The sequence below is a fragment of the Sceloporus occidentalis genome, unplaced genomic scaffold (assembly GCF_023333645.1).
Source record: "Sceloporus occidentalis isolate IW3139 unplaced genomic scaffold, rSceOcc1.0.p SCAF_27, whole genome shotgun sequence".
Lineage (NCBI taxonomy): Eukaryota > Metazoa > Chordata > Lepidosauria > Squamata > Phrynosomatidae > Sceloporus > Sceloporus occidentalis.
In genome coordinates, this window is record NW_028317007.1 from 9,514,037 (window position 1) to 9,540,251 (window position 26,215).

General features: G+C 41.1%; 1 protein-coding gene across 1 annotated transcript in view; it reads left to right on the plus strand.

Moving 5' to 3' along the window:
* Positions 1-7,593: 7,593 nt before the first annotated feature.
* Positions 7,594-26,215, plus strand: part of LOC149299916 (citramalyl-CoA lyase, mitochondrial-like) — a 121,309-nt gene continuing 102,687 nt past the window's right edge. The window contains exons 1-3 of the mRNA XM_089485863.1: positions 7,594-7,640; positions 22,009-22,065; positions 24,873-25,079. Of these exons, the coding sequence (XP_089341989.1) occupies positions 7,594-7,640; positions 22,009-22,065; positions 24,873-25,079 (311 nt within the window). The remainder of the gene's footprint in view (positions 7,641-22,008; positions 22,066-24,872; positions 25,080-26,215) is intronic.

Sequence of the window (26,215 nt, forward strand, 5' to 3'; positions counted from 1 at the left end):
CCAAAGTGTCTCATGCAACAATATTTTTATTCTAAATATGCAATATTTCATTCATTCAAATGTGGGTATTTTAACACTTTACATGCCATGATTTTTGGGAAGATGCAACACTAATTTCCTTGCCATTCCAGGTGACACATGAGAAGAAGGCTCTGCCTACCAGGTAGGGCAGGAAATACTATAAAAAAAGGAGACCTCCCCCTTCCTCCCCAGTGTTGTTTCCTGCCCTACTCGGGTAGCGGTTAGGCTGAAGCTTACCTCTACTCTTTTTATTTTCTCGGAGCCCCGGGGGGGGGGCGTCCTTGTTGATACCCGGGGTTCGTGCTGCAGCCTCGGAGGCTGCTACTCCGCGTTTATGGCCGCAACGCACACGAGGCTCAGCCCTTGTTCGGCTCTGCCCACAGCCCAGGGGGCTCACTGGGATGTGTATCCTCGGGCTCCGGTTCACTCATTCCCGGGGAATCCTCAGAGTGTGGCACGGCAGGAGGACATCTCTAACCAGCTGTGCCGGTTTCTCGGCACCCGTTCATATCTCCAATCGGCTTCACTTCCGGTGCAGCGACCCGGGGTCACGAGAGGTCAATTGGCTGGGAATTTCCGGATGTGAGGTTTCCGGTCCTGGGCACCTAAATGCCTCTATGAAACGCCAGAATGGGTAAGATCTTTCCTTGCTCTTCGTTTCTGTGGTGTAGTATTGCATCTACTTCTCTGCTATTGTGCCTGCCTGTGCCTGAGGATTATTTACTGCCATTTCAAGTAGGTGTTGCCCTCTTGGCTTGGAAGAAGTTTTATGTTGCCTATGCCATTGTCTTCTGCGGTTACAGCTTGTGTTTTTTCTCCTCAGTCATGTCAGATAAAAATCAGGATATCCCTCCTGAAGCCTCCCCACATAGGAAATGTGTGGGAAAGACGAAACACAGCCTGCTACTCCTGCAAAAAGGCCCTGCATGAGCCTTCGGCCAAAACGTGCAACTCCTGCTCTCGGCCTAAAGAAGTTTCCACGACGGAATTTACCTCCTGGTTGAAGGGGGAACTTCAGTCTACCTTTGACTGTTTTCGAGCCATGGCAAGCTCCTCTCAGGCACCTGTACCCCAGCAACAACCTTACCAGCAGGGTCCACCAAATTATCTCCCAGATAACCCGGAAGATTATTCGGCTCCTTTTTCTGAATATGACTACCAGTCTAATGACCCACAGTCTTTTGATGAGGACGGGGAGATTAAAGAAGAAACCTTTTTCTTTCCAGTCGAAGAAACAGGGAAACTCATCTCTGCAGTCAGATCTATTCTGAATCTACAGGATGACATACCAGTTGCAAAACCAGATCCTTTTCAGGGTCACTTTAGGAAACCGCAGACTTTTCCAGTCCACGATTCACTTTCTGCCATTATCACGGAGCAGTGGAAATATCCTGACAGGAGATTCTTCACATCCTCCAGAACCAAGAAGCTTTTTCCTGAATTCTGAGGCCTGGGAAGTCCCGAAAGTCGACACCGCAGTAGCCAAGGCCACGAAAAAAACAGCCATTCCGTTGGGGGACCATATCAAAGACCCCATGGACCGGAGGGCTCAGAATGCCGCCAAAAGGTCTTTTGAAGCAGCAGCGGCGAATTTTCGTCCAGCTGTTGCTATGGCGTCAACTTCTAGAGCCATTAAAATCTGGCTCCAACAGGCGGCGGAAGACCTTGCAGCTATTCCAGGGACTGAGCAGGTCGCAAGAAACCTGTCCGACACCTGCTTAGCAGTTGATTTCATCTCCGATGCCTCCATTGAATCAGTCCGTACGTCTGCTAAAGCCACTGCGCTTTCAGCGGTTTGTAGGCGAGCTCTCTGGCTTAAGTCGTGGTCTGCAGATAATGCCTCTAAACACAAGCTGTTCAGCATTCCGTTCCAGGGGAGCCACCTCTTCGGCAGCGATCTCGACACGATCCTAGAATCCACCACGGGGGACAAGCACTGGTTACCTCAGAGAAAAGGACCACCTCGTTTAAGGTCGAATTATTGCAGAGCTCCAAGAGACAGTCCTACAAGCCCTCAACCTCCAATCAAGACTACCAGTCCTTTCGGGGTAAACCCTACACAAGAGGAAGATTCCAGAGAGGAAGAGGCAGGGAGCGTAAGCAGGAAGGTTCTGACACCAGCAGGCTTCAGGTAGGGGGCAGGTTGACCGGTTTCATTCATGCCTGGGAAGAGATTACCTCAGACCCCTGGGTCCTTCGCATCATCGAACAAGGCTATGCTCTGGAGCTTACTCACCTACCTGCCCGGAAATTCCTGCTGTCCATGCCCCCTGCAGATCCTTGGAAAAGATCGGGTTTCTTCTCCACGCTCAACAACTTAATTCACGAAAGAGCTCTGGTCCCGGTTCCTCATCAGGAGATAGGAGAGGGAACCTACTCCCACTTCTTTGTCGTGCCAAAGCCATCCGGGAAATTCAGGCTAATATCAAAGATACAACAGGTTCCGGATGGAATCCCTGAAGTCCGCCACAGAGATCATTTCTTCGGGGGACTTCATGGTCACCATAGAGGGATGCCTATTTAGATGTTCCCATCAGAAGAGACCACCAAAGATTCCTCCGTCTGGCTGTTCCATTACCTCAAGGTATTCGACATTTTCAGTTTCTGGCTCTTCCTTTTGGAATTGCTTCAGCACCTCGGATCTTCACGAAGCTCATGTCGGTGGTCGTGGCCTTTCTGAGGCAAAAAGGCATAAAGGTGGTCCCATATCTGGACGATTGGCTCCTCGTAGCGGCCTCAGCAACTCTGCTCCAGTCCCATCTGGAGTTTTCTCTCAGGACCCTCCACGACCTAGGATGGCTAGTAAACAGACTCAAGTCACAGTTGCTTCCAAACAGACGTCGTACCTTTCTGGGAATGATCCTCGATTCACACGTACAGAAGACGTTTCTCCCTCTGGACAAGATCCTAAGATTGAGGGAATTCACACACGCGGTCCTAACGAACAAGTCAGTGTCCATCAGAGCCATCATGTCTTTGCTCGGTCTAATGACCTCCTCCATCTCAGCGGTTCCCTGGGAACTTGCTCACGCAAGACCTCTTCAACAGTTCCTGCTGGATCACTGGTATCACTCCAGGATTTCCTTTCGCAAGAAGGTCCGACTTTCTCCCTTTGTTCGGGAGTCACTCCGATGGTGGCTGACAGCCAAGAATCTTTCACAGGGGCTCTCTTGGCAGACGAGAGACTGGGTGGTAATTTCCACCGACGCCAGTTTGAGAGGATGGGGTGCTGTTATGGGAAGCAATATTACCCAGTCTCCTCGGGAATCAGACCTGCACATCAATTTTCTAGAACTGTTAGCGGTCTGGAGGGCTCTAAGGTTCTGGTCTACAATCCTGCGACACAAGTCCATCAGGATCCTTTCAGACAACGTCACCGTTGTGGCCTATCTTTCCAAACAAGGTGGCACCAGAAGCAGGCGCCTGCAGACCCTGAACGCTCAGATCTGCCGATGGGCGGAGTTCAGTCACTGCACTCTCTCTGCGGTTCATCTCTAAGGGGTTCACTGAATCGGGAGGCGGATTACCTCAGCAGGAACTCAGTACTTCCGGGAGAATGGTCCTTAAACAAAAGGGTCTTCGCCTTCATCACAAAGAAATGGGGTACTCCTCAGATAGACCTGATGGCCACGCACCTAAACAAAACAGGTAAAGGAGTTTTTTTCTCTCTCTCCAGTCGGCCGTCCCCGAGCCCTGGAAGCACTCTCGCAGACCTGGGACTTCGATCTCGCGTATGTTTTTCCTCCGCTTCCCCTTATCTCCAGAGTGCTCCGGAAGATTCGGGAAAACCCTCAAAGTGTCATCCTGGTTGTTCCTTTCTGGCCTCGAAGAATCTGGTTTTCGGACCTTACCAACCTAGCTGTAGACGAGCCCATGCTTCTTCCTCAGGTGAAGGATATTTTTGTTCAAGGCCCTGTTCTCCACCCAGATCCCTCCTGGCTCAACCTCTCAGCATGGCTTCTGAAAGGGAGATCCTGACCTCAAGGGGATTAACTTCATCTGTAGTGGAAACGATTCTCTCCAGCCGCAAGAAAACTACGGCTGCTAAATACCAGAAGGTTTGGGAAACGTTCATCACCTGGTGCAATGGGCACGAAGTATCCTCTCCATCCATCCGTGAGGTGCTGCGCTTTTTACAAGACGGCTTTGATAAGGGGTTACAACCTGCTACTATCAAGGTCCAGATCTCAGCTCTCAGCAACTTCTTGGACTCCAATCTGGCTTCACATCCCTGGATCTCCAGATTTTCTAAGGGGATGTACAGACTTCGCCCTAGGCTACGTCTGTCGGTTCCACCTCGGGACCTTAACCTCGTGTTGCACCAACTCACCACGTCTCCTTTTGTGCCTCTAGAGGATACCTCTCTAAAGCTGCTCACCTACAAGGTTGTCCTTCTTGTAGCCCTCACTTCCGCTAGGAGGGTGAGTGAGCTCCAGGCTCTCTCCAGAGTGGAACCTTTTCTCAGGATTCTGCCGGACTGCATTATCCTCCGTTTACCACCAGAGTAGTCTCACCTTTCCATTCGGATCAGGAGATCGTCTTACCTACCTTATGTCCGGATCCCAAGAATCCCATGGAGCTGGAACCCCACTCGCTAGACCTTATCTCTCGCCTACGTCTGCCTGGAAGAAATCCAACGCTCTCTTCCTGTCCTTTGCGGGGACCCGCAAGGGCAGAGCAGTGTCCAGGGCTTCCATAAGCCGCTGGCTTAAGGACGCAATTACCTTATGTTACATCTCCGCGGAAAGAGTTACCTCCCTCCGGCCTGAAGGCACACTCGACCAGATCCGTCTCGACTTCCTGGGCTGAACTCTCCGGGGTGAATCCGTCGACCTGGAGGTCGATTCATACGTTCGTAAGGCACTACAGGCTGAATCTTCATCTCTCTGACGAGTCTCAATTTGGTCGTCGTGTCCTGCAGACTGGAATCCTTCCCTCCCTATCTCGCTAATTCTTCTCATGTGCCACCTGGAATGGCAAGGAAAGTGAGAATTCTTACCTGGGAATTCTTTTTCCTTGTCTATTTCCAAGGTGGCACACTTTTACTCCCACCCATTAAATTTACTTTTGCTTGTCTATTACCACACTGGGGAGGAAGGGGGGAGGTCTCCTTTTTTATAGTATTTCCTGCCCTATCTGGTAGGCGGAGCCTTCTCATGTGCCACCTTGGAAATGGACAAGGAAAAGGAATTCCCAGGTAAGAATTCTCACTTTTCGAACTTTCTAAGAAAAATTATGTTCTCTTTATGTTGCTGAAACATCGACTGAGCTTACGAGGCGACCGTCCGTCCCCATATTGATATATATGGTAAATGTCACTGCTCCTGAGAGCGATTACACTTGGCCCCTGCAACTTTTTGTGGTGTTGCTGAATGCTTCAATATCAAGGTTTTGAGTGAATAAAGCAGTGCATTGGTCCTTAAAAGTATGTTTTTTTATGATGTGTCTGGAACATCATTGGTCGTTAAGGGGCTGAATTTAAACTTGGATTAGCAAACACAGTGTGCCATTGAACACAGGTGTGATGGTTGCTGATAGAGGGTCTCTGTACACCTATGAAGACATTCTATTAAAAATCAACCGTTTCCAGCTACAATAGTCCTTTACAACATTAACAGTGTCTGCACTGTATTTCTAAGCCATTTTGTGTTATATTAATGGAAGCATTTAGCTTTTTCTAAAAAAAAAAAAAAAAAAAATTGTTAAAATTGTTCATACTTCATTGCAGTCAATCCAGACTTCATTTGTGTCCTGCTGTAACTTTTCTTACAAAACAGGTTATTAATTTAATACACATGCTGATCAACAGAATTATACCTGCGTATTATACATGAGATTTTACGGTGTTCACAGCAAACTATAACATGTAAGCTTACCGCATCGAACATTTAAGGTGTCTAAATCAGAAAACCTTTGTTGCAGGGTGAGATAGAAGTGCGGTTGGGGCATGTTAGAGATAGTTACAGGCAGGGTAGGTAACCCACCATCCTTCCCAGCCCCACAACCTTCAATGCCTCAAGAGGTGGCCACGCCTGCCTTCCTTCAATCTTACAACTTTCTGGGGTGACGAGTGGAGATCAAAGAATTTCCCCAGTTGGCCTACAAGCCTGCAAAAGCTGGAAGGTGGCTGCGAATCAAGACTGTCCTGTTAAAATGGGATGGTTGGGGGGTATGTATGGATTATACAAAAAAAAATAAATATATATTTATATATATACACTTACATAATCTCTCTCTGTAGATATGGTTTTATATATTATATTATCTAACACTTCTCTGGGTTTTCAGTTGACACACTGTGCAAGTTGGGTGAGCATTGTAAACAATTTAAGCCACCTGACACACTTCATTGTTAGGGCTCTGACTCGGTAAGAGAAAAATTCTCGTATTCTGTAGCACTCTGTTGAAATGAGTGTAAGTAGATTGCGTATGCCAGTAGAACATGAATGTTCAGCTTGCATAAATGTGATGGAATGCATGGAGGCATTTTGCAGATGTTTGAACCACAGATGTATACATAAACATATGTGAAATTGTAGTGTTGCCAGGAATTCCCTTGTGCCATTAAACTTACGATATTGGAGAAATAAGTTCATGATACCTTAAGTGGGCCATCCTAAAGACCTTTGAAGACCTCACAACTATACGGTTGTGTGAAAAGGTACACCCTCTTTGAATTCTATAGTTTTACATATCAAAACATAATCATCTGTACCTTTGCCGGTCTATGTTAGGTCAATACAACCTCAGGTGAGCAACAACTTGTGACATATTACAACGTGTCATGATTTATTCAACAAAAATGGAGCCAAAATGAAGAAGCCATGTGTGAAAAGCTAAGTACACCCTTGCTGGTTCCATAGGAATTAAGTAGTAGACAGGTGCTGCTAACCAAATGCCCTTGATTAATTAATCATCAGCAAGTGTGATCATCTCTATCAAAGCCAGATTTTTAGCAGTTTGTTGGTCTAGAGCATTCGCAGTGCCAAGAGCGTACATCCAATACTGTACACAATTGTTCAATATATTTCATCTACCAATATAGCATATGGCATTCAAGTGGTAATATTCCCAGTTTCAATATTAAGACGTTTAGTGATGAGCTCATCCCCACTGAACATTTGCTCACATAAAGGGCCATCATGGAGGGAGTTTGGCAATAGCTGCCTGATATGTGTCTAGCCAGTAACCTTTCTAACAATGCGAATACCTCAGAAGGATGTTTGAATTGACCATTTCATTAGTATTTCTGGTATTATTTGTGGTGTTTTAAAGAGCACACACACACGTTTATTACATGATATGTAATATATTATAATATATATTTTAATATATGTATATATACTTATTACATGATATGTAATAAACAAGCATATATTTAGTAATTCTTTTATACCCCATCACACACATTCATCAATGTGTGCAGTTTATAGCTGCTTTGAAGGCTTTAGAAAGTTTGTGCCAAAACGCCACAGGAAGAAGTGTTAGTGACCCCTGATCCCGCCAATTAGAGGCCGCGCTCTGATTACCCCGCCCCCTTATCTCAGTGGCTCTCAGTGTGGCTGGCGGAAGATGGCGTTGCTGCAGCGTCTGTGGCTGAGTGGCAGGGAGGTGACTCCGTAAGTAGATGCTGCGTGTTTCCAGTACTTACAGCGGAAGTGACGCGCTTGGTTGGCCCGGTAGCGGGGCTGTGTTAGCGTAGAAGCCGAGTGCGTGTAGTGTTTGTCAGTGAGCTGGTCACAGCAACGTATTTGTATAACGAGTGAAACTTGTGACTGTGGTCGGACCGGGACAGTTAAAAGAGCTGCTATTAAAACGGAGTCTATCTTGTTTCAGGTTACGTAGTTTGTGACGTTTTTGTTGCACCTGTCGCACGGAGTCAGGCGTCACTTTTCAGGTCCCTGACGCTCATTCATATAGTTTGGTGTGAGTTGAAGGTTTCTGGTGCTGTGGTTATGCATCATGAAGGGCATGCCCTAGGCTGAGCTGACCTTGAATATTAGTTACATATATATATGCATTCTAGTTATTAGCCCAATCTACTATTCATTAAAGGTAGATGTAATTTAAAACTCATAGCTTCATTATTCATAAAGAAGAGCCAGCACTGGCATGTGTATACAACCTGCGCAGCTAAGCTTGCCATGTATAATGCATAATTTAATGGGGGAGGAGACTAAAGAAATCTCTGATTTACCTATACCTTATACAGTGTCAGACGAGCTCTTTCTGCAGCTGAAGCTTGCTTGATGTGGCCTTCGTAATGTATCATGAAGTGAAGGAGCTGAAACGCAACTCTCCTGTCACCGCCATTCCTTTTAGTGAATAGACCACTCTGACTCCTAATCATACTGCCTTTTGGTAGACAGAGTGATTCATGTTAAATCACCTAGAATAATGAAAGTCTGTGATGGAACGTACTTCATTAGCATTGCCATAAAGAATCAGCTTAGCGTGGTGATTGAAGCTAAAGGAAGTTTATATGAGCAAAATTAGATAAAATATTATTTTTGGGGAATATTGCCTAATTATTGCAGGGTTGTGCCAGCTTCATACAATAAGTGGAGACACCAACTAGATAAAACATATAACTAATAATATACAGCTTTTGTCAAATGTAAGTAAAGGAGCATTTTACGAACCATGACCCTGGCTTTGTGGCGCTTTAGGTTAATTTGCAAAAACAAATTAGTAAGAGGGGCTTTACCAAATCCCTACGTTTTTAGGAAGGCCAACTTCAATCGCTTAAGGTCATGCCTGGGTCTAACTGACTGATGAATTGTTATCGGGGAGAAAGACAGAAGTTGAATATCTTTAATATTAATACAATACATTTATAGGCATTGACCCTTGGGTGAAAGATACAAAGAAGCAAATGAGAATCAAGGTGGCGTAATAAACATGTCAGTCAGAAAAACAGAAAAGAGAATGGCAATTTAGAGCATAAAAGCAAAGGGATCAACAGCATTAATTATAATCAAAAATTGCAAAAGCCAATTGGAATACGAAAAGAAGATAGCCAGGCAAACCCATAATATTTAGAAAAATACATTAAGGGCAAAAAATGAAAGAAAGAAATTGCCCGTTGAAATTGCTTAGTCAAGAGAAGGGTGAAGTTTTAAATCAATTTTTTTTGCCTCTTACTAATAATCATAGTTAAGAAGCTGGGTTGAATATCTATGGATACATTTTGTTCACTCTGGGGTATGTTACCCCTCGCTTAGAGAAGTTGAGAGGATAAGGATTTATTTAAACTGGATGCATATAGAGAGATACGGTATGGCATTAATTGTCCCAAGAGAGAGGTGGTTAAGGCAGAGGTTTCCTCCCTCTCATGGCGTTTACTTCTAATATAAAAAAGGCCATTTTCCAGTACTATACGTTACTCCAGAAGTTGGCAAAACCCAACACATCATCATACATGGTCCATCGGGAAATAAAGGGGTGCCTCAGCTTGCAGGAAAAGAAAGGGGAAATGATTGTTTGCAATACCAACAAGGTATTACATAAAATCTCTACAAAAGAGTCTTTTCCTGTTTTAGTCCCATATAGATTGCCAAAAACCTTCCCTGCTATATCACCTCGTTGTGGCATCAGTTGCAGACTCGGTATGTCGCCCAATACATTTATTTTATATGGTGTATAAATATGCATATGTATGTATGTGTGTGTATATTTAGATACCTAATCAAGAATACAGGCGTTCATGTAAATTTTTTATTAACAAAAATAAAATTAATTTAGGTGTCCTTGTTTTAAAATTCTACACTGTCATTATTGCATGAAATGCGTTCTGCACGGAATAAGGTCGGGAGAATCGTAGCACGTAACCTAGAGGCGAAAGCTCAGGTCTTTTAATTTGCATGCTCCGGGAAGTATAGCTAAGCCTGCTTGGCAGTCTCTCAGCATGATACGGATCAGCGCTAAGCTTTCTAAACGCATCTACATGCCAGGAAGGTATCCAGTAGTAACTTAAGGGTGGATAAGTGGAAGATCCACTATGGGAATCATGTAATAGTGCTAGATTATAGTTTATAATAGGTCCCTGGGATTGTTTTGTAGTGCCTTCAATTTCATGTCGTAATTTTGTGACACTAGAGGTGAGGAAAATAACAAAAGAAAAATCAGACTGAGTATAAATATAAGAAGCTTTGAGCCGATCGCCCATGGAATAGTTTTTCTTATTTATTAACATTCACCTTTTCCTGGAGTGATGCCCCAATAGGTTATTTGACCTTTTTTCATGAAATAAATTGGCCATGCTTGACTTTGTATGTATTTTCTATGAGTAGGTTTGGATAAATGAAACATATTAATTATATATTAATCTGGCCGAATGAATCGGTAAAACAGTTTATTTTTAATATATTTCTTCCCAGCCATATTTCTTTCTCAACCAAGACAAAGTAAAACGCATATATCTGATGTATATAGTGCTTTTAAAAAGTATTCGGACCTTACTGATTTTCTCATATTACCACGTTTATTCTGTATTATATATAAAGAAAATTACTCTTAGGTATTTGACCTTTCTGCTCTGGAAACTTGCTTTTTTACACGGATATCAGAATTTGATCTAGTAAGGACACAAGCACCTTATCATTAGCTCCCTAAAAAAACACACCGTTGAATGGAAATGAAAGGAACGTTTTACAGAAGTTTTTAAAAAAAAGATATAATATCCCAGGAAAAGGCTACAAAATAATATCAAGTTTCCATATCCAACAGTTGGATCAATTATTAGGTAGAGACCGTAATGTCTGTCTCTCAAAACCCAGAACCAAAACAAACGCATGATGTACCACAGTGAAACTTAAAAGGAACAAAACGAGCTACAGAGTTCATTGGTGGGGAGTGGAGTAACGGTGCAACAGTCCACTATATCAAGAACTCTGCATAACACCAGCCTGCGTGATAAGAGGGTAGGAAAGTATTCTCTAAAATTAGCTTCTAAAAGCACAGCTGGAGATTGCCAAAAAGCTGGAGAGTGCCCTAGCTGTGTTGTAGGTATGTGCCGAAGATTCGACGCGTGGCACCAACCTTACATCCCTCAAAACACACTATCCCTTAAGTGGATAATGGAGGTGGAGGTATCATGCTGCGTAAATGCTTCTCAACAGCTAAGCCTGGGCATCTTGTTAAAATGGAAGGAATCATGGATGGTGAAAAACCCATGAAAGGGACTCCACTTCCATTAATCACACTTTGCAAATGCCAATGGGCATGTGCCTCATTTGTCTTCCATGGCTGCTCACTGTAATAGCCTATGCAGGTAATGCAAGGCTGACACACACACATTTGATTAATTTGTCTCTGGCTTTAAAGTGCCATATTTTCATCCTCAATCCATACCTGCTTCTGTCCAGTTAAAAAAAAAAAGATAACTTGTGAGAAATTTCAGCATACACCAGGCCAATGATCTCTAACGCAATGCCAAATGAACATTCAAGTGTCTCAAAGAATGCCCACTAATCATCCATAACATGACCACCTGCCTAATATTGTGTAGGTCCCCCTTTTGCTGCCAAAACAACCTTGACCCATTGAGGCATGGACTCCACTAGACCTCTGATGGCGTGCTGTGGTATCTGGCGACAAGACGTTAGCAGCAGATCCTTAGCAGACGTTAGCAGCAAGGTAGGGGCCTCCATGGGTGCATCCTGGTAGACTTGGGCGCCGGCCAACTTTTCGTGTTTGTCTTCGTGGGGGGAAAAATCGTCGTATTCCACAAATATTCGCCCGTTTCTGTGTTCGGTTCGGGCGAATATTCGTGTACATTCTTCCTGTTTGTTTTTTCCGTGTTTTGTAGAAGGGGTTAATACGGGGTTAACGCATTACGCAGGGCTTTGGCGCTAGGATTTTAAATGTCCGTACAAGCAACTCTATTGGTCGCCGGCAGAAGCCTCCTCTGCCATCAACCAATGAAGTGCGCCTGTACTTCATTGGTTGATGGCAGACGAGCCCCCTGGTGGCAACCAATAAAGTTGCTCATACAGACTTAAAATCCTGGTGCAGCAACTTGGCCGGGAGAGACCACTGGTCTCCCTACTCCAAGGGTTAAAGGTCCTGCCAAGTTGCGCCATCAGGAGTTAAAAGGCCATGCGAGTGAGTCTGTTGGTCGCCTGCAGGGGCCTCCTCTGGCATCATCTGGGCCATTCCAAAATGTTAATCTTCTTCTGGTGAAGCCATGCTTTTGTGGATTGGGATGTGTGTTTTGGGTCGTTGTGCTGAAAGGTGAACTTTGTCTTCAGCTTCCTAATGGACGCCTGAAGGTTTTGTGCCAAAATTGCTGGGATTTGGAACAGTTCATAATTCTCTCCACCCTGACTAAGGCCCCAGTTCCAGCTGAAGAAAAACCCCACCAAAGCATGATGCTGTCACCACCATGCTTCACTGTGGGTATTTTTTTTTGGGGGGTGATGTGCTGTGTTTTTTTTGCATCAAACTTCAGCCGGGGCTTGGATGTTTTTCTTTGTAAGAAAAGGCCTCCGTCTTGCCACCCTACCCCATAGCCCATTCATATGAATAATACGGGAGATTGTTGTTACATGTAGCACACAGAAATGCCAGAAACTCCTGCAGTTCCTTTAATGTTGCAGTAGGTCTCTTGTAAGCCTCCCTGACCGGTTTTCTTCTCGTCTTTTCATCAATTTTGGAGGGATGTCCAGTGCTTGGTAATGTCTCTGTTGTGCCATGTTGTCTCCACTTGATGATGACTGTCTTCACTGTGTTCCATGGTATATCTAATGCTTTGGAAATTCTTTTGTACCCTTCTCCTGACTGATATTTTTCAACAATGAGATCCCTCTAATGCTTTGGAAACTCTCTGCAGACCATGGCTTTTGCTCTGAGATGCAACTAAGCAAATGTCAGGTAAATCCTAGTAGAACAGCTAAACTTTATTTGTGATTAATCAGAGTCACTTTAAATGATGGCAGGTGTTAATGACTTCTATTTAACATGAGTTTGAATGTGATTGGTTAATCGTATCATAAAATAATATATAGTTTTCAAAAGTATTCAGACCTCTTACCAATTTAAATACTAGTTGGTTCTACCGGATATGTAAATTAAAATTAAAACTTATTAAGAAAATAAGTTTCTTGTCTAAGGTTCCATCTGGGTTAACTGGCATCAGAGAGGTAAGTACAAACAAGAACTGGGCATCAGATGTTGCTGGTCGGTCTGACGTCAGCACTTGCAACTAAAGAATGGATGCTCATGTTCATTAAGAACGCGGGGCATTCATTCATGTTGGAAGTCTTGCTTGATCAAGCGATCTCATGAGTCTTCTGGCATGTAAGGGGTGAATGGCAGTTCCCCTGCACCAGGAACTGCTGCGTAGCGTTGTGTACTTTTTTTTTTCTCATGATGTTCCATGCAGTCATTAGTTTTTTTCCATGATCGCATAGTAGAACGTTAAGGTTTTAATAAAATTTTTAAAAGAATGATTTATAACTATTTGGATGGGAAATAGTGTCACTCAGATGCATAAGGTATAAGGGGTGTTGGTGTGGGCACAAGAGCTAGAACATGCGATAAAATAGGTCTGGTGTCAGGATATATTCAGGACTGCTTTTCGTTCCAAGTCCAGCCCTGCATATTTGCTTGGAGTCATCTTTGTGACTTTGCTTCTACTGTATCTTGCAGTTTTATTAGATAAAGTTTCCTGTTTTTCCTGAAAGTGATCTTTTAGGGAGGTTCAAGAGGGAAATGAGGCATAAAAAGGTAGCAGAAAGTGAAGTTTTTGGTTTCTAGACATAACATTTTAACAGTTCCTGCATTTTATATTAGATAACTTTTAGACCAAGTTTTTTTGGATGACCTAATTTTCCCATATACTGTACTAAGATCTACACATCTGCACCTGGTTTGTTTAAAAGGCTTAATGAGGAACTTCAAACAGTTTACATGTCAATTACAAAGAAAGCAATGTTTTTACAGTTCCAGTAATCTGTCCACATTGCTGATCACAACATGAACCCAGGTGGGCATAACTCAATGCAGATGACATTCCAGCAGCATAATTACGAAGAGCTTATATATTCTTAACACTAAGAAAATGTCACGCCATGTCTCGGCTACTTCTAAAATATTGAATTCCTGCAAATTGATCATTTGTTGCCTTTATTTTTGTCACTCTGAATTGGGGGCAGTTTAACTAACTTAAGGAATGCAATATATTCTGCAATTATTTGGCCAAGAAATACAAAATCAGCTCTGCAATGTAGGGGTGAAAGTACCAAAAACACTATACCCCAAAATTTGAATTGAGGGCTGCTAAACTGTTCAACTGCTCTGAAAATTCCACATTTGAAAACTGAACTGCGCATGTTTCGGTCTTGACCCTTTGGCTTCCACAAAACATTCTTAAACTTACCCACGTGGGCAATCGCTGTACCCGGGGGAGATATTGTGTTGTAGTTGCACATATTCTGTACGTGAAGTTTAAAGCCACGTGGCAATGTATGTGTAAAAAAAAATTACAGTAGACATAGTAAAAACATAAAATGACACTGGGTCTGTCATGTAAAATAGCCCTGTTCTGAAGGGGTTAAAATAACATACAAACTATATTACAAAATTATTAAATAATAAGACATAGCCATAAAATAAGCCGTAGCAGGATTCCTAAGCATTTGCGCAATATAAGCCATATCCCGAAAATAAGACATAGTGATAGGCAGGCGCGGCAGATCAACCTTCAAAACAGCCGCTGAGCGGCTGTGAGCGGGATTGAAAGCGGCACCCGGGCCGCCTCCTCCCGCCCCCGGCGCCTAATATGAAGTTAAAGGGGCTGGTGTTGACACCGCGCCGCCCAATGGCAGTGCCTCAGTACTTCGTCCCACGTCTTAGAAGGATCTGCCTTAATTTAAGGCATTGGTTTCAGTGCATACATTAATACTTGATATCTCTGTTTCATGTATATATGGAAATGATACAAATATTTTAATACTGTACTGTAATTTCACACACAATTTTTCATGGAGCCTGATGAAAAATAAGATGTCTTACAATCTTATTTTGTGATATTGCTAGTCAAAAAAGTATGAAAAGGGCAGGTGACTACATACAGTATTATATACATATTCAATGTGTACATTTTTCAAGTGTTTCTAAAGTACATTTTAGAAAATGTAATGCTGATTTGTCAAAATGATTAAAGGATGTAATTAGGTAAGAACAAAAGTGCGTAAACTGCCAGCTAGGAGTGTGTGTGGGGTGGTGGAAGAGCTGGGCACCTTCTGGGTTTCATCCAGAACCGTTACATGCCGCGCTGCTTCCCCATGGCCTACACTTAGTATGTTCAATATCTGGGCAGGGAGTAGTCAATTCCACCTTCTGCCCTCTCTCAGCCCACTCTCTATCCCCTTTAACCCCTTCAATCCCCTATAGACGTACCGGGACGTCCAAAAAACGCCCACAAAGAAACCCCTATGGACGTCCCGGTACGTCCAGCCCACGGGAGACCGGCATTGCCGGCTTTCTGCTGCTCGATCTCCCGTAACAGCTTCCGGCATTAAAGCCGGTAAGCTGTTACGGTTGAAAATGCCCAATCGCGCAGTTGCAAACGCGCGATCGGGCATTCCCTTCCGGGTTACGTCACTGCTGACGTAACCCGGAAGGTCATCGGATGAGGCACAGAGGCCTGTGAGGACCTGCATAGAGATCACAGTGTGATCGGTGCAGGGGGATCGCGGGGAGGGGAGTGAGAAACCATCTCTCTCACTCCCCCTCCCGTCCTGAAAGAGAAAAGCAGAAAAAAAAAAAGTTAATTCATTTAAATAATAATATTAAATAAATCATTAAAATAATAATATATATAATACAAAAAAAAATTATAATGTGAGCTGTGATGTCATTGTGACATCACTGGCATGTTCAGGAGGTCCCTAGGAGGACCTCTAACCATTTCTGTGTAAAAATAATATATAAAAAATAAAAAAAAATGTAAAAAAATTAAAATAATTTTTTTTTAAAAAAAAATATATATAAAAAGATAATAAAAAAATTATTAAAAACCTTACTTCCCATTGCCCTAGCATAACATCTAGCCAGTATAACCCCCCATTCACAACCCCCAAACCCGTTAAGCCATAGGCATAAAAATTATACAAAATTGTACACCTTATAGTATGCTCCCTGGTGCTGGGAAAGTCTGGGAAATCTATATAAATTAGGTATTTCTGAAATCAGGACACCTGAACTGATAAACTTGGAGGGGATTTTCCATCACTTTACCTTATTTTGTGAGGATTCAGAGGGAAAATGTAAAAAAAAATGAGTTTAATTTTCTAATCTTCTTTAGTTTTTACTAAATTACTCATTCTAAATTTTCAGCTAATCATCCAACTATGGTATCAAACGAAAGCTCTATCTCTCCTTGAAAAAACAATATATAGTTTATACGGGTACACTATTCACAGGAAAAGAGAATCATCGCTAAACCAAAAACCCCTGGGATTGAAGGGGTTAAGCCTTACTGGGGCAATGTACAAATAACTCTGCCCCCACAGTCAGCTAGCCCGGTCCCTGAGCTTTGCCACACCACCAGATGAGGAACAGCTTTGGGCCTGTCTTTATATACCTCAGCACCATTACCTTTTTAGCTGGCGTTCCAGGTTGCGGTTGACTTCAGCCTCCTCTATTTCGGAGATTTATTGGGAATATGTTGATTCACATGCTAAAAAAAACCCGGTGGTGCTTTCTTAATGACATACGGCTAAAGCAAATACACCGTTTTGATACGGGTTTGCTTCCAGTCAAAGCTTTCCCTTTGAAAGTATGGCTTAAATTTTTGTACCTGTGGATTCTTTAGTTATAATTGCTAATTATTAATCCTTTGAGTGTTGATGCATAGCAGTAGGTTTTTTTTTTTTTAAATGATTAAAATATTATGTAATACAAAGACTCAAAGTGTGTGTGTGAGAAGTTGGGTGGGAACATGTACGTTGTGAATATTGACATGCAGCACATGGCTTAGTAAACTTCACCAATAAAAGCTGAAGCAATATACTCTTGTATATTATTTTCAAAACCAGCCAGACAATGAATGCCATGAGACAACAATTAATTCAGTTTATAAACCACTGCTCAGTAAAGTCAATGTAATTAAGTGACATGTTTATTAAATGTGCCATCATGGGGAGAACCATATGCAGTTATTTTATTACGTTTTAGCCCTATATGAGGTCTACTCTGAACTTAACTACATTTTTGTAAACTACTTCAGAGTGTTTATGAAGTTAGAGCGCCTGCCAAAAAAATAACCAAACCTGGGATGAGTTCTCTGCTGAAGTTTTCACATGCTTCAAAAAAGCTAAAAAGTTAGGAATGCTGACTTGTAAATACTTTTTCATTTTATGATTAAGGTATACAGCCCATGTAGGAACCCTTTCATGGGCCAACAATAAATAATAGAGGAAAACTAACATAGAAAATAGGTTGTAGTGTTCAGTACATGTTATACAATACCTGTCAGGTTTGTCGTCTTAAAATATTTTATTGGTGTTAGAATTCCTAAATGAAGGAATTTCATTTCATGAATAAACATGGCACTCTTCTTTATAATGCCTCTGATTATCCCATTGGTTTGTGAGCTGACATTGATGTGTGATGCAAGTATATTAACAGAATACATAAACATTTTTATAAAACTAAATAGTATGTCAACACAGTTTTTGTCAAGAAATGGATTCTAAGAACTCAACCATCTCTACATTCTTTAGAGCCGCACAATTCATCTACAGTAATTGTTAACCTCTGTAGCATACACTTTCCATGTGTATCCATGTTCAGCTTGATAGCGATTGGCCATGGACCATGGTTTATTGTATTTATGTGAAAAAATACTTCTTTTGCATAACTTCAAAGTATGTGAAATATAGCTTTCAATTTTGTTTTGTGTTCCCAACAGGGCTCTCTTAGTTTGGTCATAACACATTTTTTTTGTGTATTTTGTAGACAAAAATATGTTTGCAAAGCTCCTAATTTCTGTTGTTATCTGTAGCTGTAGGTGGAGAATTGCTAAACTTTTTATTATTATTTAGAAAGCATACCAGGAGAATGCATTAACGTTAATTAAACTCTTGTTTTGTGTCCCACAGCCTCTGCTGATGAGGTACACATCTTGCTCCATTTTCTTTCCTCATTTGCGAATGGCATATAAAACATAATTAAAGGTGCAGTCTTCCTTTGATTAACCTTAAAAAAATATTTGTTCATTCTGAAACACCACTTTACCAGTGGTTGTTGCCCACGTCCTGGCAAGCAGTGGCAGTCACCGCTAGTGTCATGGTTTATATCGTGGCCTGGTGACTAACATCCGGCCCAGTGGCATATCAGTCTCATAGTAAAGAGCTAGCCGATGAAGATGGAGGTGAGGGATCCTTCTTCACAAAGAGAAATAGGGTGACTTGTAAAACAGATGTGTAACTCTGCAATGTAAAAATGGAAACATTTATGGGACCCAATGGGATACACCCAAGGTTCTTAAAAGAGCTTTGACATGTCCTGGCAAAACTGCTAGCAGACTTATTTAATCGGTGACTATTGGCAGGAGTAGTTCCAGAAGACTGGAAGTTGGCAACTGTGCTACCACTGCACAAAAAAAGGTAGCAGAGAATACTCAGAGCCAACTACAGACCAATAAGCCTTATGTCCGATAGAAACCATGCTGAAAGTATTCTTACATATCTGAAAATAAATGCTTTGTATGATGGGGAAACTGCATGGGTTTACTACAGGAAGATCCCGTCTAACTTTTTTTTTTTTTTTTACTTTGTAACTAAGATAATAGACCACACAGAAGCTGTTGATATCACCTATCTAGATTTAAGTAAGGCATTTGCAACAGGGTACACCTTCCAGATGGAACAAGTCGAATAGCAAATGACTACATTTGAAGAATGACGAGTGTGGCAGCTGCAGAAGGCAGAATATAGCATTGGACGCACTGTTCCATCAGTGTGAATGGAAGAGAGGGAGTAATAAGTAATTATTTCTGATGACTTAAAGGTAAGCAGACAATGCAAAAGAGGAGGAAAAAGCAAGCAGGGTGCTGGGTGTTATAGCGAGAGGCATTAGTAGCTGGAAGAGGGAGTTGATTATGCCACTTTATAGATCTCTGGTCAGGCCTCAGCTCTGGAGACCCGTCTCCAGAAGATTGACACATTGGAGAGAGATCAGAAGAGTTGCAAGTTAGAAAAGCTTAGAGGTAATGTAAGGAAGTTCTGCTTTACTGAGAGGGTAGTAGACAAATGAAACAGTCTCTCAGCAGAAAAGCTAGAGGCTAATACAGTGAGGGAGTTTAAACTATCCTCACTATAGGACCAGACCATGGGTTGAAAGGGGTTTGAATCCCTTACGTCAGAAAATGGGCAGACTAGATGAGCTGGATGGTTCAAATTCTATGTTTCTATGTAGGCAGACTGATGGGCAAAAATTAAAGCAAAAGTGAGTAGTCTGGGGAAAGAGGCTGCATTAACTCATATAAATGTTATAGGTTAGTTCCATTTTTTTTATTTAACATTAATTGGTTCATCTATTAAGTATATTCTTTTCAAAACTATTGAATATCTAGGTTTTAAGTTTAATAATTTTTGGTTCTTGATATACCTAACCATTCTCCTGGTACAATTGATTCAGCAAGGCACATTTTAGTGTCTGTTGCCAATGCCCGACTTCAGTACAAATAAGAGACATGTGACATGAAAAACAAGCTATAGCAGTGCTGGTGGTAACTGGCTGCGACCAGCTACATACTCTGGTGTAGGCAGGCTAGGGCTGCATATTCAGGAGGAGGCATCCTCTCTGCCACATAACAGGGAGCCATTCGCCCTTTTTCTCAATGGGCCAGTTAAAAGGGAGATCACTGATCTTCCCAGCCAGCCCATTAACTATGGCGGACTGGCTAGAGAATTAAAAAAGAAAAAAACACAAAACCAAACAAAAAAACAAAACAGTGAGACATCTGCTTTAATTAAAACCGGAAGTAGCAGAATTGGCTGCCATCTGCTCCCTTCTTTGTCATTTTGTAAGGGAATGCTATTCTTTCTCACTATGAGAAATTGGTAACTGCATACTTGTTTTCAAAATCAATGCTCCAGTTGGTAAAAAGGTTTATCGGCATTCCTTATTTTTTTTCGTGATTATTACTAATCGGTATTGCTTTGGAAAGCATTTTATTTTTTTTACATTTTTGTTCTCTTCTTGTCAAAACTTCTGCGTGTTTTCAAATTGACCACTAGATGGCCCTCTCATATTAATTTTATAGGATCTAGGAATCAAGTCCTTGAAAATGTTCTCTGTGTTTTCCAGAAAGCTTTGATGCTGTTTTATCTCTAATGATAATAGTGCACTGATTTTATTTTTAATAGCCTCAGGGCAGGCTTACTCAAAAATAATAAAAGAAAGAAATTGTATCTTTCCTTCCCGGCGGGTTGTCACATATTTTACCCATGGCCAGGGTAAACACAGCAATGTGTTTATTTTAGCAAGTTCTGCATTTATCACATAGTTGGCAGACTTGCATGTAAACCTTTCTTCAAATATCACACAGCAGAGTTATTGCGTAAATTAGCTATGTAGTTTACTGTTAGTGGAAACAAAACAAAAAAATAATATAGCACATCATAGTATATGCTTGTTTCGCTGTTTTATAATTGTTTCATACAATCACTCCAGCATCTTAAGTAGAAATAAAGAAAGACATCTCATGTCAGATAAGAGGTTGTGAAGAGGCAGAGGGGAAAGCTGGGTCAGGAGGATCATAGATTCAAATCAAGAATGTTAAATAAGTTTGGAACTGCAACAGTAGAGGAGAGTACAGATAAAAGAGTAGATTTCAACAATGCATATCTATGAAGTTACCTATATGGTCAACCCCAGTAAGTTTGCAAACAACAATCGCGGAGACCATATCCATTGAATACGTTTTGAGTATTTCTAGCTGAGCTTTTCAGATAATTTATATAGTTTTTTTTATTGATAGTTATCGATGGAGTGGTCAATAATAGATCAATGTATCAGTTTGAGATCAAGGCTTTTATGTAGATCTGGATAAAAGCCAGCACATCTAGTAGAAATGTCCATATATTGACCTTTTGGTCCATATATTTGAAAATCATCCAAGCTATTCCTTCTTTGAACTGTGTACAAGCCAGTGTTTCTTGGATTCTCCTTTTTAAGGAGTTGAAAACTTTGTATAGAGCCCCCCAATCTATTGTAAATGGTTGCAGAAAGTATTGTATTGATTCCATTAAAGGAACTGAGTAATTTTCATGCTAAAATGGGATTTTTCTTTTCAATTTCATTGCTGACCTAATCATATTTTTCTCTATTATGTGGAAAGATCCTTTGCATTTTGAATGGACTTACAATATATTGCAGTCTTAAATACGCTAATTGAGCTGAATGACTGGCCCGAAAAGGGTATGTCAAAAATTACAATTAAGTCGCAATAAAATGTCACCAATCTTAATATGTTTCGTATCATATTCTGAGTTAGAGGCAGCTTTTTTTTTTTTTTTTTTTATCAAATATGTTGTGTAACAGATTTTAGTAAAACTACACAGGGAAATAGAAAGTACAAATAACCTTCAAGGTAAGTCTTCAGATTAGAGGTATCTAGGGATATTCATTATTCATTTTAGTTTTTTTTTTATTGATAGTACTGTGCAAATATTTTAGGCAGGTGTGAAAAAAATGTTTCCAAAAATAGACATGTTAATAGTTTATTTTTATCTTTTAACAAAATGCAGTGAACAAAAAATCTAAATTAAATCAATATTAGCTATGGCCACCCTTTGCCTTAAAAGCAGCATCTATTCTTCTAGGTACACTTGCACAAAGTCAGGGATTTTGTAGGCGTATAGTTAGTATGCTTAAACAATTATTACAAACAGTTGCTAATGATCAGCAATTTAATATCTGTAGGTTGAAATCAACATTTACATGTATTCTATCTTGATTCTTGAAACCAAACAGAAACAGCTGTGTAGGAGGAATAAAACTGGACGAGGAACAGCCGAACCCACTACCAAGGTAAGGCTACAGAAGACTTTTAAGCAGAAGAAGTTTAATGTCAAAAGTCATACACCATGGCAAGACTAAGCACAACAACAAGCCACAAGGTAGATATGCTGCATCAGCAAGGTCTCTTTCTGGTTAGTTCTCTAAGATGTTTGGAACAACCTACCCAGTTCCTTATAGAACTCCATGCAAGTCTACCTAGAAGAATTGATGCTGTTTTGAAAGCCTCCCGTTGTGGCATCCATTTTGAACACCAGCTTACTGTTGGATTTCTCCTTCATATTGAGTTTTCCTGCTTTATCTCATTATCAATTAGGCTTACGTGAGACCATCACAGATCTGCTTTCAAGTTATAACAGTTCACTTGTCACCTACAGTTTTATTGAAATGTATATTTGCATGTTAAATTATGTATATTACATGCAAATATTTAAATACATATATTATGCCTTTTGTCCATGGCCTGTTTAAGAATAAAATGGTAATGATGGAATGAATCATCAGATGTTTCACCAAATCTTGCAGATCAAGGAGTCATGGCTACTATTTCAACCTTTGTTTTCTTCACTGCCAAGAAAGATCATTACAAAGCAGGGATAAAAATCGATATTCTTATCACTAAGCAAGATAATCCCATATCAGCATCTTTCATTGACAAAGGAGAAACTTGATTCTATGATTTTTACTAATAGTCGTATCCTTTTCAAATCTAGAAAAGCAGACAAATTCTAAGGTAGTTCCATTCACACTTAATAAAGGTATTCATTTTTATTTTGGTGCATTTCCATCCCTTGTTTTTGGGTGTCTTTTTAATATGTATTGTCTTTCAATCTGCTGGCTCTGTTGCTTGAAAGTGTATCTGAATTTGTTTTCAATATACCGTATTTGCTCGAATATAAGACGACCCTGATTATAAGACGACCCCCCAAAATCTGAATATTAACTTAGGAAAAAAGAAAAAGCCTGAATATAAGACGACCCTAAAGGAAAAAAGTTTTACCAGTAAATGTTAATTCATGTAAACTATTTTTTTTAATAAAAGCTATGATTGAGAAAAATATTTTTTTTGTTGTATTTTCCAGCCTGTCCCCCAGTTACGCACATCTGCCCCCAGGCTTGCCACACCAATATGGCACTGTGGCCCATGATATGCCTTTTAACCCTCTATATGCCACTGTGCCCCATGGTATGCCTTTTGACCCCCTATATGCCACTCTGCCTCCAGAAATGCCTTATACCCCTATATCCCATTCTGGCATTTAGGGGGTTAAAATGCATATTATGGGGCAGAGTGGCATATAGGGAGGTATAAGGCATTTCAGGAGGCAGAGTGGCATTAAGGGAGTTAAAAGGCATTGTATAGAGCACTCTGCCTCCAGAAATGCCTTATACCCCTATATGCCACTCTGGCATTTAGGGGGTTAAAAGGCATATTATGGGGCAGAGTGGCATATAGGGAGGTATAAGGCATTTCAGGAGGCAGAGTGCTCTATTAAATGCCCCCTTAACGCCACTCCAGAAATGCCCTATGCCCCCATTTAACTAACACACACACACACACTCTCTCCCCCCCTCCCCTCCCCTCTCCTCTCTCCTCTCCTCTCTCCTCTCTCTCCTCTCTCCCCTCTCTCCCCTCTCAGCCCTCTCTTACCGGTGCTTCCAGCCGGGGCAGCGGGTTGACGTCGCCTTCTGCTGCAGCCGGAAGGAGGTGGAGTTGGCAGCGGGGGTTTGTATGCGTCCGTCGCGTATACTTTCCCCGGCTGTCAGAGATCAGAGATCTCTGACAGTCGGGGAAGGTCTACGCGACGGACGCAGACAACCCCCGCTGCTAGCCACACCTCCTTCCGGCTGCAGCGGACGTTGTCTACGCGGATCGCGTAGACGTCAACCCGCTGCCCCGGCAATACAGCAGGAAGCACCGGTAAGTGTGTATGGGGGGGGGTGAGACAGGAGGATCCAGGTCCCCTGCAGCGGTGCGGGGGATCTGGATCTTAGTCTCCTAATCAGACTCTATTTGAGGTCTGATTAGAAGACGACCCCGATTAGAAGACGAGGGGTATTTTTCAGAGCAAAAAAAAAAAACCTCGTCTTATAATCGAGCAAATACGGTATGTAACTCAATCGCCAGTCGTGTAAAGGAGCATCCTCTCAACAGTTTCCTTTTACATGGAGTTCAGTTTCTGGGAATATGGAAAATGGGTATTAACTTGAAATGTGTGATTTTTGTTACATGTGTGTCCAAACGTTAGTCCATTAATAAAGAATGTAGTTGTGTTTTTAGATTGCTGAATCTATCATAATATTTAATATAGTATGTTATAATTGCCTCTTTGTTGCAGTGGAATGGGTTAAACTAGATGCTTACACCCATTCTGAGAGGACACAGGATTCTACAGAGACCATACATGTTCTACAATACATATCAGTGGCTATTCAATATATTTTAGGTTTCATGTTGTCCCTAGTAATGGAAAATAAGTCTACGTATACCTGGATGGTACATAAGGACAACAGATGGACTTTCGGTGTCTTAGTGACAATGAAGGAAAAAAATGGTTTCCAAAGGGAAGGAGCATCTTGCATTTCTGCATTTGATGCTTTGATCTTCAGTCACATTTTTGGAAAAGACACATGGCTTTGCATCTGTGAAAACACAGCTGTATATAGGAAAACAAAATACTTCTAAAACGTACAATAAGGTTGCTGTGTCAGAGTAGCAGCCAACATTCAAAAATATTGTCTTTTGATAGATTTTTCGGACTTTGTGAGTTTACACCACTGTTTACTGAAGTTTCTTGTTATTTTCGTGACCCTTATAGACCAAAGGAATGGAATCCATATGTGCCTTATGAGGAAAATATTATGCACATGTATGATTACAGGAAGACCTGTACAGTTCAGTATGTAGATCATTCTCCTAATGCAGAGGTTTATGACCGTGGATACTTTCGGAAGGCTTGTCACCCTCGTCTGACATTTAGGGACATCCCATTGGTTAAGGTGTCTGTCCTGGGTACCCTAAGGATGTAAACCATTTTAAGTAAAATATAATCTATTATTGGAATTTTAAAATAATTACAATAGCTCTCTGTTTACATAAATTTCCAGTGATTTGCAAACCATCCTACCTTTGCAATACGCTATGACATAGATTATTTTGCTATCATTTACCTACTGTGCTTTATGAGCACTCAGTATTGCGGTATTCTTCCTCGTCATATAGAAGTTCAACCCCCGCTTTGTGCTACTTTGAATATATTATATTAATACATGGGAGCTCTTTGGGTTTGACCTCGAGTATTAGGGTTTATGCACCAGTTTCTGGGTGAATGGGTAAACTCTCAGACGTCACACAGTGCGTGATATTTATGATATTTGAATTTGAGCATACCAATTGGTCCCTTTTTCATCAGTATATTACAGATGAAACCCCTGCTTGAATCCAGGTGACTTATTTCAGAATATTTTTATCTCTTGAAAAGTAATGCTTTTCAGAAGTACTATTATCAGTACCAATAAGTTGCCTATTTTATAGGCTTAATATTTGAAGTTATTTACATTTCGCTATTTAATAAATTGCGTACCACAGAAACCTTCAAGTTGAGTTGTTCTGTGTTTGTATACACTTTACACTATTAATATAGTGGAGGAAACATATACTCTCTGGTTAATTGGATTAATGCCTATATAAACCACTTTCCTCCAAAACAGAAAACCAGTCGGAGCTAAGAATTGTGTCAGAGACTACATATTCTAAAAGTTCAAAATCTGCGCTCTTTTTGACTGTTGTGTTATGCCGGAGTTCCATGGCACTCTTAGGCATTATCATTACTGTGGATATTGTTACACCTAAGTATAAGTAAGAGAATATAAAAAAACATTGATGTGCCTCTCTTTGTTCTGTTGTACAGAACTCGTTCAGACAGCTTTATGCACAGTGTAGAGAAATGGCACCATTATTAGGTACCATATTAGGTACATATGCCTGTACATACTACAGCCTAGCATTTTTGTAAGCATTTTTTTTTTTTAAATAAATACGTGTATTAATGTTACAACAATATAATGGTACAATTCAGTTTACGTTTGTATCTTATCGCATTACATTTTTTATTTTAGACCATCTTACAGCTACAAGATTTATGATAACATTTTGCATTGT